The 15783-nt window shown below is 41.0% G+C and overlaps 1 protein-coding gene across 24 annotated transcripts in view; it reads left to right on the top strand.

Annotated features, from left to right (window-relative positions):
* The window catches only part of PDE4D (phosphodiesterase 4D), a 1644269-nt gene that overhangs the window by 1605146 nt on the left and 23340 nt on the right, over nt 1–15783 (top strand). Inside the window, exon 1 of one of the 24 annotated variants that reach the window (XM_017344536.4) lies at nt 10978–11166. The exons of the other annotated variants lie outside the window; for them this stretch is intronic. Coding sequence (XP_017200025.1) covers nt 11119–11166 — 48 coding nt within the window. The 5' untranslated portion in view covers nt 10978–11118. Of the gene's footprint in view, nt 1–10977; nt 11167–15783 lie in introns of those variants that run through there. 24 annotated transcript variants of the gene reach the window in all.

Genomic DNA, 15783 nt, shown 5'->3' with positions numbered 1-15783 from the left:
TCCCAGCCACATTAGCGGGGAACTGGATCTGAAGTACAGCATCTGGGACTCGAGCCAGCACCCATATGGGATGCAGTGCTGCAGGCCGGCTTTAACCTGCTGCGCCACAGCACCAGTGTCTGGTTAAAGATTTTAACGAGCCATGTTTTGTTTTCATTTCCTTGTATCCAGTATCAATTCAGTTTTAAGGGGCTTATCAAGAGCTTCATTGGAAAAAGAATATTAACTCAGTGCATTAAAACTTGATGCATTCAGAATGCAGTGGACTTGCACAACAATGGAAGGAGGCCAGGTGATGGAGACTTGTTTAGGAAGCGTTGTAGTGCTCCTGTCTGGGCATCTTTACATTTGACAGTTCAGTGCATTCTGAGAAAATTATCCTGGTTTGTTTGAAATTCCCAAAAGCATTCTCAGCTGTTATCAGTCATTCTGATAGTTTGCAGACAAACCATTGATTGTCCAGGGGTGGGGAACGTCCAGCGTGCAGGCCATATAAGGCCAGCCAAATCAGGTCTGGCCCTGCCAAGGTAACCACAAGTGAGACTCGAAATTCAATAAATCTATAGCAGGTTAATTTTAAATTGATGATGTCGTATGGCCCAGGAATGATGTTCCAATTATCCAAATGTCCCTTTGCAGAAAAAAGGTTCCCCATTCTTGGTAAGCTATTGGGTAGATGCCATTATAGGAATGTTACTACAACTGTTTGAATCAGATTGTTTTCCTATGACAAGTTTCAGTGTCTGTGCTTAAAATGCACCAGCATTGCCTCCAGTTCTCTCCACGCTATCTTGAGGCCTTAGCGTGCTTCAGGCAGGGCCAAGATTTGAACCCATGTGAAGCCAACTGGGAATCCTATGCACTGTTTCATTGTCTGTCTCATAATTCTCATCCTTGCCTCTTCTGCCATGATTACCATGAAAAAGCCCCTTAATTGTGTTCATTATTGCCTTCACTAAAGGCCTACATGGTGTTGGCTTTCCCTGCCGTGGTCTCCTCCCGTATCCCTGTCTGCCCTGGTGCTGGCTCTGTTACGTAGGCCCTGTGGAGAGTGTTCAGCCCCGAAGCATCTGGTTGTCTGTTGTAATTTGGGTCTGTCTCAGTTAATACCTTCTCAGTGCGGCTTTTCCTGACTTCTTAATGTTCTAGCCAGTACAGTATGATGTTACTCGCTTTGCTTTCATTCACAGAGGTTGTTATTCATTTTTTGTCCATTTGTTGTCTTTCTGCCCCTGCCATCCAAGATTTATTTGTAAGACCAGGGAACTGCCTTTCTTGTTCATTATTGTATCTGACATTGCTGGTGCATAGTAGCTGTTTAATAAAAATCTATTTAGTGAATAACATTCTAAAGAACTTTATTTTCTGATCTTTAAAGCCCATTACTTTCTACAAGAATTTTCCACAAAACCCTACAATTTATTTGTTTGTTTGGCTTATTAATAATACTAGGAGTTCAGTAGTAAAGTAAGCTTGGAAAGTGCTATGTTAAGCAAAATAAAACAAGATTATGTATTATAGTTCACGGCAGAGCCTACCCTGTGCTAATATACACCATCTCTAAAAGGTTAGCACTGTGTCAAAAGTGTGTGTGACGAGTTTTCACTGAGAAGTACCACACTGAGCTGTTGCTCTTTACAACACATTCTGGGAAATGTTGCCTTCAGTAAAAACCCATTGAAACAGAAAGGGGGCAAGGGTCCTACACTGACTGTAAGGAGGCAGATGGACGCTGACTGTAAAGAGAGGAGAAAAACAATAAAGCCTATAAAAAAGTGACAGAAGGATTCGGAAGGAGGATAGTAGTTGACGTGTTTCAGTTTTGTGCTAACAGCCAGCCCCACCTACTGGACTTTTCTGTCGAGCAGCTGGTACAGTGGTTGCCTAGAATCAGCAGACAAAAATATGTGTTGTGTATTTGGTGATGAGGAAATAACAGTGTTCCAGGATCAGTTTTTCTTATGTTGATTTTATATCCTGCCACTCAATGAATTCATTTAAATTCAGATTTTTGGTGGCATGTTTAGGCTTTTCTATAAATAAGATTATGTTGTTCACAAACAATTTCCTTTGCAATTTGGATGCTTTTTTTTTTTTTTTCTCTTGCCTAATTGCTCTGGCTGGAACTTCCAGTGCTATGTTGAGTAAAAGTGGTGTGAGGAGGCGTCACTGTCATGTTCCACATCTCAAAGCCTTCAGCTTTTCCCCATTGCACATGATATTAGCTGTTGACTTCTTTATACAGCATTTTTTGTGTGAGGTATGTTCCTTCTATACCTAAATTGTTTATAGAGTTTTTGTTATCACAGGAGGTCTGATTTTTATCAGATTCATTTTCAGTGTCTATTGAGAGGATCGCATGATGTCATTCCTTCTATTTATAGGTTGTATCACATTTATTGATTTCTCTATGCTGAACCATCCTTGCATCTCTGGGATAAATTTCACTTAATCTTTTTTTCTGTGCTATTGGATTCAGTTTGCTTGAATGTTGGAGATTTTTGCATCTGTCTTCAGCAATATTGATGTGTGGTTTTCTTTTTTAGTTATGTCCTTTTCTAGTTTTAGTACCAGATTGATGCAAACCCTTGAGGAATGAATTTGGAAGAATTTCTCCTCTTTTAATATTTTGAAGCAGTGTGCAAAATGTCAGCAGTAGCTATTAGTGTGGTGCAAAGTAAAGCTTGACGTTCATTGTTTTGTGAATGAGTTTGCAATTGTTCAAGCACCATTTGTTGAAGTATCCATTCTTTTTAAACTGAAAGCAGATTTTATGACAATTACCTTATGGCCCATATAGAGAAGTGCTGGATGTAAAAGAATAAATATGTGTTTCAAAAAGTTATTTGTTACCATAACTTCAAAAAGCTGTAATGTGTTACTGGCATTTGTTATTAAAGGTCTGGACAACCAATATTCTCTATTTAAATTTTCACAAAGCATGCCATGAAATACCAAGAGACCACTAGGAATTATTTTTGGAGATATGATGGCCATCATAAGCTTGAAAGGGTAGTGTTAACATAGGTCAGTTTAAGAGAGCTGGGGTCCTGCAGAGTGGTGTGGTAGGTTAAGCTTCCACCTGTGGCACCAACATCCCATATTGACACTGGGTCGAGTCCCAGCTGTTCCACTTTCTATCCCACTCCCCGCTAATCACCTGGGAAAGCAGTGAAAGATGGCCCAAATGATTGGGCCCCTGCACCCATATGGGAGACCTGGAAGAAGTTCCTGGCTCCTGGCTTCAGATCAGCCCAGCTCTGACTGGTGGAGCCATTTGGGGGTGAACCAGCAGATAAAAGATCTTTCTGTCTCTCCCTCTCTCGGTAACTCTGCCTCTCAAATAAATGAGTAAGTCTTTAAAAGAAAGGACTAGAGATCCTAATTCTCCCTGTAAGTGTGGAGTACCATTTGATAGGAGGTTATTTTTGTGGATTCTTCATTTATGTGAAGGTTATATACCCATTTGTTGCCTCAGTTAATTTTCACTGAAACAAAATTCCTTGGTAAAGATGATGATGGCTAGCTAGATTGACTAAATAGTTGTGGGCACACAAAACTGTCTGCTATATATGAATTCAAGCTGTATCAACAATTAAAAATGCTGTGCTAACATTTAATAAAAGTTAGCTCATGTAGATGAGAAATGTAAATACAACTATCAGGTAAGTCTTATGTTATTTCAGCTTCAAGAAACTTCTCTAAGAATAAAGCTTCTTATATTGGGAATTTTCTGAAAAATTTGATGCAGGTGTTTCCTATTAAGTAAATTTTTTTGTGTGAAACTTTCAAACAGGATTAACTAGAGAATGATTCTTAGCTTTTTTCAGATGATTATTTGCAGCTTAAAAGGCAGCCTGGAATTCCTCTTAATTTCAGATAACCCTAATGCTTGCAAGAGATGTTTTCATTTGCTATAAAGTGTGATTCTCCAGGAACATAGCTGGTTCTTAGGTCAAATGAGAATGTATTGTCACTAGAGGGCAGTAAGCACAAACAGATTTATGAATTTACTTTAGTTAAGGATTCATTTTTGTTTAATATTAGCATTAATTACATTTATAATATGAACATCGATGTAGCATACTATTATTTAAAACAGTGGTAATAAGTGAATTCTAGATTATTTTATACCTCTAAAAATATTTTAAGATATTTAAAAGCAAAGGGAGACTGAGTGTTTTGAAGACACTAGTTTTCTGTAACTACTACATTTAATATCTGAAGTTTAACTTTGCCTCAGAATTCTTCAAGAGGCATTTAGTAATTGGACTTGCATTTCTTTAGCTTGGCAGTACTGGCTATATGAGAGCCCATTTTATACAGATTTGTTTCTTAATAAAAACTACCAGAACTTTAAATATATAAATATATATAAGATATAGAGATAAGATTTGTTTGTATGTATGATATATATATATATAAGATTTGTTTTATATGTATGTATAAGATTTGTTTGAAAGGGAGAGAGCTCCCCAAATGTCCACAATAGCTGTGGCTGGACCAGGCTGAAGCCAGGAATCAGGAACCCCATCCTGGTCCCCTACAGGGGTGGCAGGGGACCAGACACGTAAGTCATCTTCTGTTGCCCTTCCAGGCACTTCAGCATGACGCTAGGATCAGGAGTGGAGCTGTGACCTGAAGTCAAGTGCTCCAGTCTAGGTTGCAGGCATCCCTAGTGGCATCTTAAACACTGTTCTAAACATCCACCCTTAGAATTTTCATTAGAAAATTATAAAAGACATTAATTATAGGATAAGTTATTGTACAGTAGTATAAGTCATATTAAAAACAGTGCCCTCACCAGGAAAAAAACCCCTTAGGCTAGAAAAATCTAAGTTAATACAGTTAATTTACACAGTGTTTCTTAAATACTTCAAGCACACTAATGTACAGCTTGAAGTTCATTATGTTAATAGACCTATTGTATAAGCTCTAGGTTAAATATAGAACAATGCCTAAAATACATTTTCTGACACTTTAGAGTACCTTGAAGCCAGCTAGCCTGGGTTCACTTCTCAACCCTGTGATTTTCTGGCACTGTGACCTTGAGTAAGACACCTGACGTCTCTGAGCCCTCATTTTCCAATACTAAGATTTTTCTTTCTCTGTATTCAAAAATGTCTTTGGGCTCTTAATTCCTGTTGCAAAGTCAGCGATGCCAGCATGTATTAATGTGTTGAGATTCAACTCTAGGGGCTGTCTCTGTGGTACAGTGGGTTAAAGCCCCATTCGGCAATGCCAGCATTCCATATGGGCGCCGGTTCGTGTCTCAGCTGCTCCATTTCCTATCTAGCTCTCTGCTATGGCCTGGGAAAGTGGTAGAAGATGGCCCAAGTCCTTGGGCCCCTGCATCCCCATGGAAGACTCTGAGCAAACTCTTGGCTTCAGATTGGCACAGCTCCAGCTGTTGCCGCCATCTGGGAAGTGAACCAGTGCATGGAAGACCCCTCTCCGTCTCTTTCTCTCTGCTTCTGCCACTCTGTAACTCTGCCTTTCAAATAAATAAAGATTCCAACTCCATCAGCAAACTTTTTAATTATCCTGAAATAGTCCAGAAGGATAGTTGATTGCTTGGGGTATCAGTTAACTGATAAAATAAGGAGAAAAGAGGAGTGGTATCTCAAGATTCTGTGAAGTACTTTTAAGGAAAGAAGGAAAAAGAGAAACAAATGCATGATTAGACACCCATGCGTGCGTATGAAGTCATCTGGGTGTTTGAGAGCAGTGGCTTAGAAATAGGGCAGCTAGGGGCAGGAGCAGAGGCGCCAGCCCCCCATTTGTGTTGTCAGGGCTTCTCTTCTTCTTCCTCTTCTGACCCTGCTGTCCTTGTCGCACGGGCTCATCTCACTGTGAGGTGGGGCACCTGCTTCCTGACTCTGCTAGGTGATAGGGTCCACCTTGTCCAGAGATCTGAACACAGTGATAGGAACCATGGTTCTTTCATTCAACACTGTAGAGTCAGCAGAAGGGTTAGGGTAAAGGGATCCACTCCTAGAATCATATCATTTATCATGGAATTTGCATCAGCCTCATCATTTGACAGGCTGTCATATGCCACTAAGAGCAAAGCATGAAAGAGGCATGGAACCGCATCTTGGCGTTGTTGCCTGTGGGACAAGTTATTGAATATTAAGAATATCCAACTTTTCATCTCACAGAGGGAATGTTAACTCTCTTACGAGGATGTTGCGCCTTTTAGAAATAAGGCATAGAAAGCTCTTAGAGTGCAACAGGTGGTGCACCTTAGCTAATTTCTCCATGGAAATTGGCAGAAGCCAGTTATGACTATTAGAATTCTGTCTTTTTTCCCATCCGTAGTTCTCTTCTGGGATGTCTAGATTCTGAAGACTGGTCTGCCTGTTGTAATGAGGAAAATGAAATGAGTTTTAATTTGGCTCAGAGCTTTATTTAAAAAAAAAAAAAATTCTTACTCCCCAAAACATGGATGGAAATCGTCCTTGGCTCTTCTTAGCACTGGTAAAGATTAGGGATTTGCAGGTGAATCTTTCTAATCTGGGTCCTGTGGCATAGTAATTGCTGGAGTCTATGGAGTGACAGCATCACTGTGCACAAGGAGATGTGGCAGTAGGTGTTGGGGGTTGGAGGAGAAGCGATACGTGTCTTTCTCGTCTCACATCCTCCACCCTGGTTGAGGTGGGGAAGGTCACACAGCTGAAACAACTGGAATGGTGACTCTGAACACTGAGGAACCTGCAGGCGATTTCAGAGCACAGTGTTGGGGGGTGCTCCTGGCACCGGGTGGGCACAGCACCAGGAGGCTAGCCATCCTGGAGTACACAGTCTGCACCTCCCCAGGGAGGACTTCTGTGTGCCCCCACAAGGTTGCCAGCAGCTCCCAGCAGCCCTCTGTATGGGTGAGAGATGGACTTGCCCCGGATCTTTTAAAAAGTTGGTGGAAATGTGATTTATGGAAAACACTCTGCGTGGATTTCAGAATATTTTTGCACTGAAAGTAAGTTATCTTTTAATTCCATTTCCACAAGCTTTTTAAGGTACCCTCGTATAGTTATCTGAGCCTAGAGCCCAACTACTTCTAACACGTGAACACTAAACCTTTTTATATGGTTTTAATCCACAGGAAGTGTCCCAGTAGTGCAGTGTCACTCCCCCACTCGCGGAGGAATGACACCGGACCCTGCACTGTTCTTTTTGCCCGGCCCTTCCTGGGTTAGCTGCTGGTCCTTCCCGGGTTTGCTGCTGGCCCCCCTGCCTCTGTGGAGGGGCGGCACCCCCGCCGTTTTCCCCGCTTCCGCGGAGGAGCTGCACACCACCAGCCAGCTCTCTCAGGGGTTGCTCAGATGTTCCTCAGATGTTCTCTGGTGCATGTTGTCTCTCTCCTCCTTTATAGTCCTCTTCCACCAATCCCAACTCTGCTACCCACACGCCGAGCACGCTGCTCTCCTCCAATCAGGAGCAGGATCAGCTCCTGCAGCTTATTGGTCGAATTGGTGAGGCAGCTGTGTGGAAGTTGTTTGCTCTCTCTCAGCGCCATATGATGGGAGATCAGATGCATAGAATTAGTCCTAGTTCCAGTAATTTAGTCTAGTCTCAGTTGCTCCCCACAGTGCAGCAGTAGTACCTATCCAGGGAGGATTGCACTGTTACATCTGAAACCTTTGCAAGAGTAGTTCATCATTTCTGGGGTGTAACACCTTGTATTCATTTTCACGTTCACTTTCATGGTGATTCTCCATATTGGAGAACTCATAGCAAACACACTCTATATTCTCTAGTTGAATTGTCACAGCTCCATAAGGCAGATACTACTATTAATATTTTACAAGAGAGTAAACTGAAGCATAAGCTCTTTTTTACTCTTTTTTAATGTAGTTGTGTATAAATATATTTTTGTAGTATTTAATATAAATTCTTTTATTGATATGCCTCTATACTGATTGTTTCAAAGTATCTGTGTAGAGATTATTTAATATTTAATCTGTATATATATTTAGTAAAGAATATATTTAGGATGCATATCTGGGAATTTCACCTCAGGATTACAAAGCAGTGTTACAAAAAGGGAAAAAGTAACTTAATTTAAAGCCCATTAAGAATGAAATAACTTGGTAGATGGATTACAGAAAGGAGGGAGGGCAGTCAGTGAGGCTGGTCTTGCTGTGGACCAGGGTCAAGCATGGTTAGAATTTGAAGGACTTGAACACGCTTACTGCTTGCTCTTCAGAGGGAGCGCATCCACCCTGCACCTACCCTGCCGCTGCCCCTGCCTCAGGCCTTTGCCTTCTGTGTTTCCCTCACGTGCCTTCCAGCACTAGGGTGGCCCCCTGTATTCAGATCGCTGGGCACCCTTTGTCACATCAGAGAGGCTTGCCCTGATCATGTGCAGTACGGGAACCTCCATATGCAACGCCTTGTGGCCTGCATGCCATTTCTCTTTGTGTGCAGGAACCACTCCATGAAGCATTGCGTATTTAGTAACTTAGTTGAACGTAAGCTCCAGATGAAAGATGCACTTCACTGCTACTGTACCCCCATCATCCAGGACAGCGCCTGGCACGTGGTAGGAGCTTAATATACATTTCTTGAACAAACAGGCAAATGTAGAATAAATTTAGACAAGAACTGAATATGTGGTCTTGATTTGCACTTTGAATGCTTTAAATCTGACTGCAAAAGACAAGTTTGATGAAAGCAGAGTAGAAGCAGGAGGGTATGGGAGGCAGTGAATTCATTAGACAGACACAGGGTTGTCTCCTGGATTGTAGAGGTGCGTGGAAAGCTGAGCTTCCATGACCAGAGTGGAGGTGGAGAAGAGCAGCTGCAGCCGCCTTGGGGTTGGGGTCAGGTGATGGCCTCTGGGGCCGGCGGGAGTGAGGCTGTGATCAGCAGGCGAAGCAGGTGATAGTCACTAGCTTGGGAGTAACTGTGGCTGCCTTTAGGGAGAGTTGGTCTGGCAGTAGAGACCTGGAAGAACCTGGAAGGGGAAAAGCCAGAAGCGGGAGGAGGAGTTAAGAAGGAATTGCAGTGTTTTGGATCTGAGACAAGGAGTGATGTGATACAGTTGAGAGGAAACATAGTATTTTTTAAAAAATCTAGTAGGTTACACAAAAATATAGGTAGAATGATGGAATGAGTATCGTCATCTGATAACTGCTTATCATTTCCTGTGTATCATTGCTTGTTTTACATGCTTGGCATATATTACTTCATTTAATCCTCATACTGACTATTTATTGCGACATAACAAATCACTTCAAAGTTGAAATACTGGGTGACTTTTATGAGTTGACATGGTTTTATAGGCTGACTGGGTTTGGCTGACATTCTCACTTGGAGTTCTTTATGTGGTTGCTGGGACTGGACTCAGCTGAAAGCCCAACTGGGGTGGCTGACCACAGTGGCTCTTTCACGCTCCAGTCTGCCTCTGGCTGGCGGGGGTGGAGACTGATTAGGTATTTGTGCTTGCTCTTGTACGGCCTCTAGTGCTCTCTCTCCCCTCGCTCTTTGTGAAGTTGGGTGGATTCCGGGTTGCACACTTCAGAGCAGTTAAGGAGAGTGAAAGTCCAGAACAAAGGAAGACCTTGATATTCTCCCAGGACTGGTTTCAGTGGCGTGTTGGTGTCTTAAGTTCTTTCTTTTATAGAGAATTAAGATGAATTTAGGACATGAACTCAGTTGGTGTGGACAGTGGGTGAGAATGTGAGTGCAAAGGACCAGCACGGGTCTACACAGGGTACTGTGTGGAAATACGTAGACGGCAGGAAGACTGGAGTGGTCATGTCGGCGGGTCACAGATGCACAAGTGCTGAAATGGAGATGGGATAGAATGGGCAGAACTCCATGCTAACGGTCAAAGCTAGGTTTCCCTTGTTTCTGATCCACAAGACCTGTCTAGTATAAAAGTTGGACAATAGTAACAGAAAGACCTGATGACTCCAGGGCTCCGTTCTGTGTTCCCAAGAGCCCTTCCCTCCTTTCTTAACTCTGGTACACTCAAAAATTTTCTGTTCTTATAAAAGTACAGATCCTGAGATCTGGTACAGAATTCTACGTTCTTTACCGCACACAGTGCATTTAGCTCTTCGTGTCTTTTCTCTCCCAGTCAGATTTATAGTAGATCGCCACCCCTGGATTTGGGTAGTTACAGAACTCAGCCATGTGTAACCATAGAAACAAAGGGGCTGAGAACACCCTTGCTACACAGGTGAGGGGATGTGGTGTTTCCAACCCTGTGTTCTGAACATGGGTGGTATATCACAACCACCGTGCTGTGCTGTTGGAGGGAGAAAGAACCCTGGCTACATCTGCATCACAAGGGAAGCCTCATATTGGATCTGTAAAGGAGAGGGGGAGCTATGAGAATGCCCCATTGCCCGTTCCAGAGCAGCTTTTATTGGGAAGTCAGAGGATGTTAAAATTCATTCGAGCAGCTCCAGACTGCTCGGCCATCCTCATTCAAGAATGAAGTGCGGATTTTGCATAGTTGTATGGTCGTTATTCATCGCAGTGAGGGAAGCCCCATTCATCTTTTCAATCTGCAGCCTCGAAGCAGGAGGGGATCCCATTATGAAATGGCCTTTACCGGGGTGGGGAGGAACAGCCTCCTCCCCAGAGGCTCGCCAGTGCCAGCCAATCACAAAGCAGCCTGTGCCGAGTCCCCGCCCCTCCGCCCTTTCTGACTGAGGGATGGAATGCAGTAGGTGCAGAGTTGGGGTTCTGTGGGAGGGGTTTCTTGTCACTCTTCTCGGCTTGCCTGCAGTTCCTTATTTGGTAGCTTTTGACAGAACTAGTCTTTCTTGCAGCTAAGCATCTTGGCATACATTATTCATTAAGCTCTGGAGCTCAGGGAGAGAAAGATGCAGACCCTTAGATGTTTAGCCATCCCTTTATCACATGGATTTCCTTTATGCAGAATAGTTGTTGAATTTTGTTCCATTCTGGAGTTCTGCAGATGGCATGTGGTCAGTGGGAAGACGGCTGGATGGGGTCTAAGGCCAGGCTTTCTGATGTACACTTAGTGACCAGAAAGCGTTAGAATCCCGCACCACTGCGTGGCTTGTGGAGATTGTGAAAGTATCAAGGTTTTCGAAGATTCATCTTAGAACTTACTGTCTCCTTATATATAATCAATCAAAAATGCCTGAAGCAAACTATTTGCTGTCAGTGTCATGGGGCTACATAAAGGTAAGATTTATTTTGCATTGAGAACTGATTATGTAACTGAGAGTTTTAACAAATTATAGTGGAATTTAGGCTTTCTAAGAAATTTTCCACTTTTTCCTTAGATTTGAATTATGAAAGAAATTATGGCTTTTAGTGGTCAAGATAGTACAATGTAACTTGTATCAAGTGTAGTTTGGGTGTTAAAAGAGTTTTTTGTTATGCAGTGGTTTTCTGTCATATGTACAGGTTTGAGTTCTCTGAAATATCAAGGTTATGAAATGAATTCATTGAAAATGAATTGGGCCAAGTTTTTTATACTAGTTTATAGATGCTAGTGAACATATAGCACTTTGTGTATACAGTTTATTTGTGGTTCTTTCTAAAAATATGTACTAGTTTAGCCTGATTAGGTGACATTAAAAACTGACATTACTATATAAGTGATATTTTATTAAAATGAAGACCTGATTATGCACCGAAACTGGAAGAAAGATTGTGATACTCTTGTTAATAAGTGAATTGATACACCAAATACTAAAATTGTGTTCATGCTCAGCAGGCTTTTTGCATGCTGTTAGCATTGTCGTCCTATTTCTATTATAAAAGCTCGAGACAGAAATACCTTCCTCTCAAATGAAGCATCACTTCAGAAATGTAGACTTACCCTGGAATATTTGAGTTTATCATGCACATTTGTAAAGATTCCTTTTCTATTACTTTAAGGACTTTCAAATTTAAGTTTTTTTTACAATTTCTTTTTGAAGGAAGATTTCTCACTTGATGATCAGATTTGCTGGAATTCTTAGAAGACGTACTTCAGTTTCAGTTGACCAGATCGCTGTGATTCCTATGGATGGTCCAGATTTTGTAACTTATTTTTTGAAATATAGGCTTTGATTATTTTTTTGCTAGCCATTTGTTTGCGAGTTTTAAAAGATATTTAGAAGTATAGAGAGTAATATAAGAAATATCCATAATGCCCCCTAGAATTCCTCTTTTAGTGTTTTGCCAGGTTTTACACAATGCATTTTTGCAGAGCTTTGTATTTGTATTATGAATGATACCTGGAAGAATAGCAGTATATAATTTTATATATACTTACCTCTTGAGGAAAATTTTTACTGAACAGTTTTGCTTGTATGTTAATACTGTACTTCTGATAACATTTAAGAAAGGCAAATGTATGTTTGATCTTAGATAGTTTGAAGGATTTGGTTTTATGTAGCCAAAGTGGTATCTTTTTTTAATTGGTTCTTAACACTTATATCTGCCAAACTTGTAATGCCTCAAGGTGCAGCATATTCAAATGATCATAAGCAGAATATTGTGGGTAATAAGCATTTCCTTACTGTTTGACCAGTGCTACTTCCTTAAATATGTGCTAGGAGGATATGCAGTATGCCCAGAGTACGCTGGTGTGACGCTGGAGGTCAGGGGATCATATTTAAAAGCGTTTTGTTACTTTCCTTCCTGAACAGTCTTAAATATAGAATGTAAATTGGAGACATGAAGCTGTAAAACACAAAATACAGTATTGAGAGTCAACTGCATTTTCGTTTTCCATTTTGCCTTAAATGCTCACACAGACATTCGGATGCAGAAAAAGAACAAAGGACTGGAGAAATCTTCCTCTCTCTCCTTGGTTGCAAACCAGATTCGGTGTATTGTTTCCAGACTATTTAGGCCCAAAATAAAGAGACACTCATCCATAGAAAATATTAGAGATCACTTTAAAAATATAATTCTTAGATTGTTTTGCATTTTCAAAAAAATTGCTTTGAAAAGCAGTTCTATATTTTGCTTCTTCTGAATCCATGGTTTAAAATAATGGTGTTCCAGTAAGAATATATTGTATTACGTTTATAGTCGTCCTGTGCCTCCCACCCATGGTTATGTAGTTATCTTAAAATGAGACATGCTGCTTATGTTCAGGAATGTTCATCTAGCATATTACTCTTTACTAATTATATACCCAGAAACCAATTTATGATATCAACTACCAGTTGAAAAAGCACTTGTGGTCATTTTTTGGACTGAAGATTTTAAATCAATAACAAAGCAAAGGGAAACAAATTCCTTTCAGAGAATACCTTTCTGTTGTGACTTAATTGACTCTGAAAATTCCCACACTGCATCCCTTGATATCGTCTCTTCAATAAATTAGTTGAAAATGAAGCATTGACTTCCCGGAGCACCTTTGAAGGCTTGGTAGGGAGCAGTTGGGTCATGAAGGGTTGTACTTTTCCAGCGAAGACAGAATAGTGTGGGAATGATGTATATGATGCAGAGATGGTCAGTGGACTATGCAGTCTGCACAGTAGTTAGATTCCTTTCAGTGGCCTTTTGTGTCCTCTTTAGTACTACCTGGCTGTTTTAATGGCTTTTATAAGCTAACCTCTGGGAAAACTGCACTTCATTCTCTATATTCTTCCAGAAAAATCCAACAATGATTGTAGCACCACTACGTGTAGTAGGCACATGTTTCTGCCTGAGCATGTAGCAACATATGCTTTGCACCAGGCTATGTCTAAGTTCGAAGGAGAGCCTGTGCACAACCAGGTCCAACTTTGCCAGTTGCCCCCAAGAAGGTTTGAGTCATCATTGTTAAGCATCATTGTTGAGAGAAGGGCAAGGTGGACAGCAGCTCCTGTACAGACTTGCGTAGACTGCTCACAAGTATCAGTAGCTGAAACCCCAGCTGTTCACTCATCTTTTATAAAAGGACTTTCCCTGGGCGAGGTCATTCTTAATAGCCGCTGTTAGCTCCGAACATGGACGGTTTCAGGTCAGAGAGAGGTTTCATTGAATGCATGTCTAAAAAAGTTAACCGACTGTTTGGAATGTGCTTACCTAATGAGTAGATTTTTCCAAGGGTGAAATTTGAAGAATATTTTCTTAACTGGGAGACATATTACTATTGTGTTTTTGAAATACAGCCAGAGTTTTCTATGCAAACACGGTACTGAATTCTTGTATGGAATTGAAGGGAGGAGGGGCTAGCTCTTCAGTTGCACATTTTCATGATTATACCTGTAGCCAAGACCACCATCTGCCTATCCTGTGAAGATAAAAGTCAGTTATGAGAGGCCCAGAGTACCCGTGAGAGAACTGGGGAGATGCTCTATGCACACTCTGTATGGTGTGCTGGGCTAAATAGCTTATTTAAGTAGTTTATCACACATAATGTACTCACGAAAATTTAACTTTTGTATTGATGGACCGGATTTTGAACACCATTGTAAATATTTTTAAAATATTTTATTTGAAAGGCAGTTATAGAGAAAGAGGGGGGAATCTTTCATCCTCTGGTTTGCTCCCCAGATGGTTACAATGGCTGGGGCTGGGCCAGGCTGAAGCCAGGAGCCTGGAACTCCATTCAGGTCTCCCATGTGGGTGCTGGAGCCCAAGCACTTGGATCAGCTTCTGCTGCTTTCTCGGGCACATAAGCAGGAAGCAGAAGTGGAGCAGTTGGGGTTCGAACCAGCACCCATATGGGATGCCGGCATTGTACATGGCGGCCTAACCTTCTGTGCTGCAACACTGGCCCCAAAATGTGAATATTTTTAGAAGGCCCCAAATTATGCCAAGTGAAAAGTAGTGGCAAGCGATGCTGTATATACTACCTCATGCCAGTTTTAAATATACATACCTAAATACACAGAAATGCAGTAACAAGTCTTAGAAGGAAATATGGCTAAATATCTATGGTTATCTCTGAGCAGTGGGGATGTATTATTTTTTTCTATATAGCTTTCCAGATTTTCTGTAGCACATGTGTATTTTGTAGTCAGAAGGTATAAAAATACAGGAATAAACTGAACTTTGTTTCTTTGTGTTCCCTACACCTATAAATTGATGACCAGAATTTATATTGGCCTTGTCTAGTTGTTCTCGCTGGACTACAGGAAAATGCTAATGTGCATTTCCTGTATCCAGCCGTCTATTGAAATGGGTTTTGTTCTCTCTGGTGATGGTTAAAGTGTTTGTTAATCCAGATGGTCAATAAGACTGACTTTGGAAGAGATTTAGCAAAATACATTGAGTTAGAAAATCGTGGCATAAATTATGCAGAAAAGCATTATCTGAAAATTCTAGATAGCCAGCTCAATACTAACACTTCAAAACTGCTTAAAGGTTAACTCACTGTTCACTTCGGTACTTGCATGAGAATTTGTGGAAAAAGTAGCTTTGAAAGGCTACTAAGCATAGAGTGAAATAGCAGTTCATTTTTTTTATTAAGTATCCAAGAGTAGTTACTATTTGTATAGGAAGTGCGCATTATTTCTGTATAATTATTAAAAACATGAAAACACCCAGTTGGGCTGTTTTAAAAGTTAAAAGAAGACCTATTAAGAACCAGTGTGGAAGCATAAAATCTGTGGAAATTTTGGAATTGCATGTCAGAGTAGGTTAATTCCAGCATTTCTTTGTAAAGATAATGTAACCCAATATTGAAAACTGACCTGTTTTCTCTTCAGTAGTTTGGGAAATGGACCAGTAAATACTGTGGACGCTGAGAACCAATAAATCTCATTCCCCTACTTGAAAAAATTTTCTTCAAAATTTTTTTTGTCTCCATAGTTGTGGTCAAGTATTCACATTGATTCCGTTGTGCTTTGGAGTAAAAGCGTATAGATT

This window comes from Oryctolagus cuniculus, chromosome 14, assembly GCF_051225735.1.
Source record: "Oryctolagus cuniculus isolate XC-2025 breed Fujian yellow rabbit chromosome 14, ASM5122573v1, whole genome shotgun sequence".
NCBI classification, from domain to species: domain Eukaryota; kingdom Metazoa; phylum Chordata; class Mammalia; order Lagomorpha; family Leporidae; genus Oryctolagus; species Oryctolagus cuniculus.
This window is presented reverse-complemented; position numbering and strand designations above follow the sequence as displayed.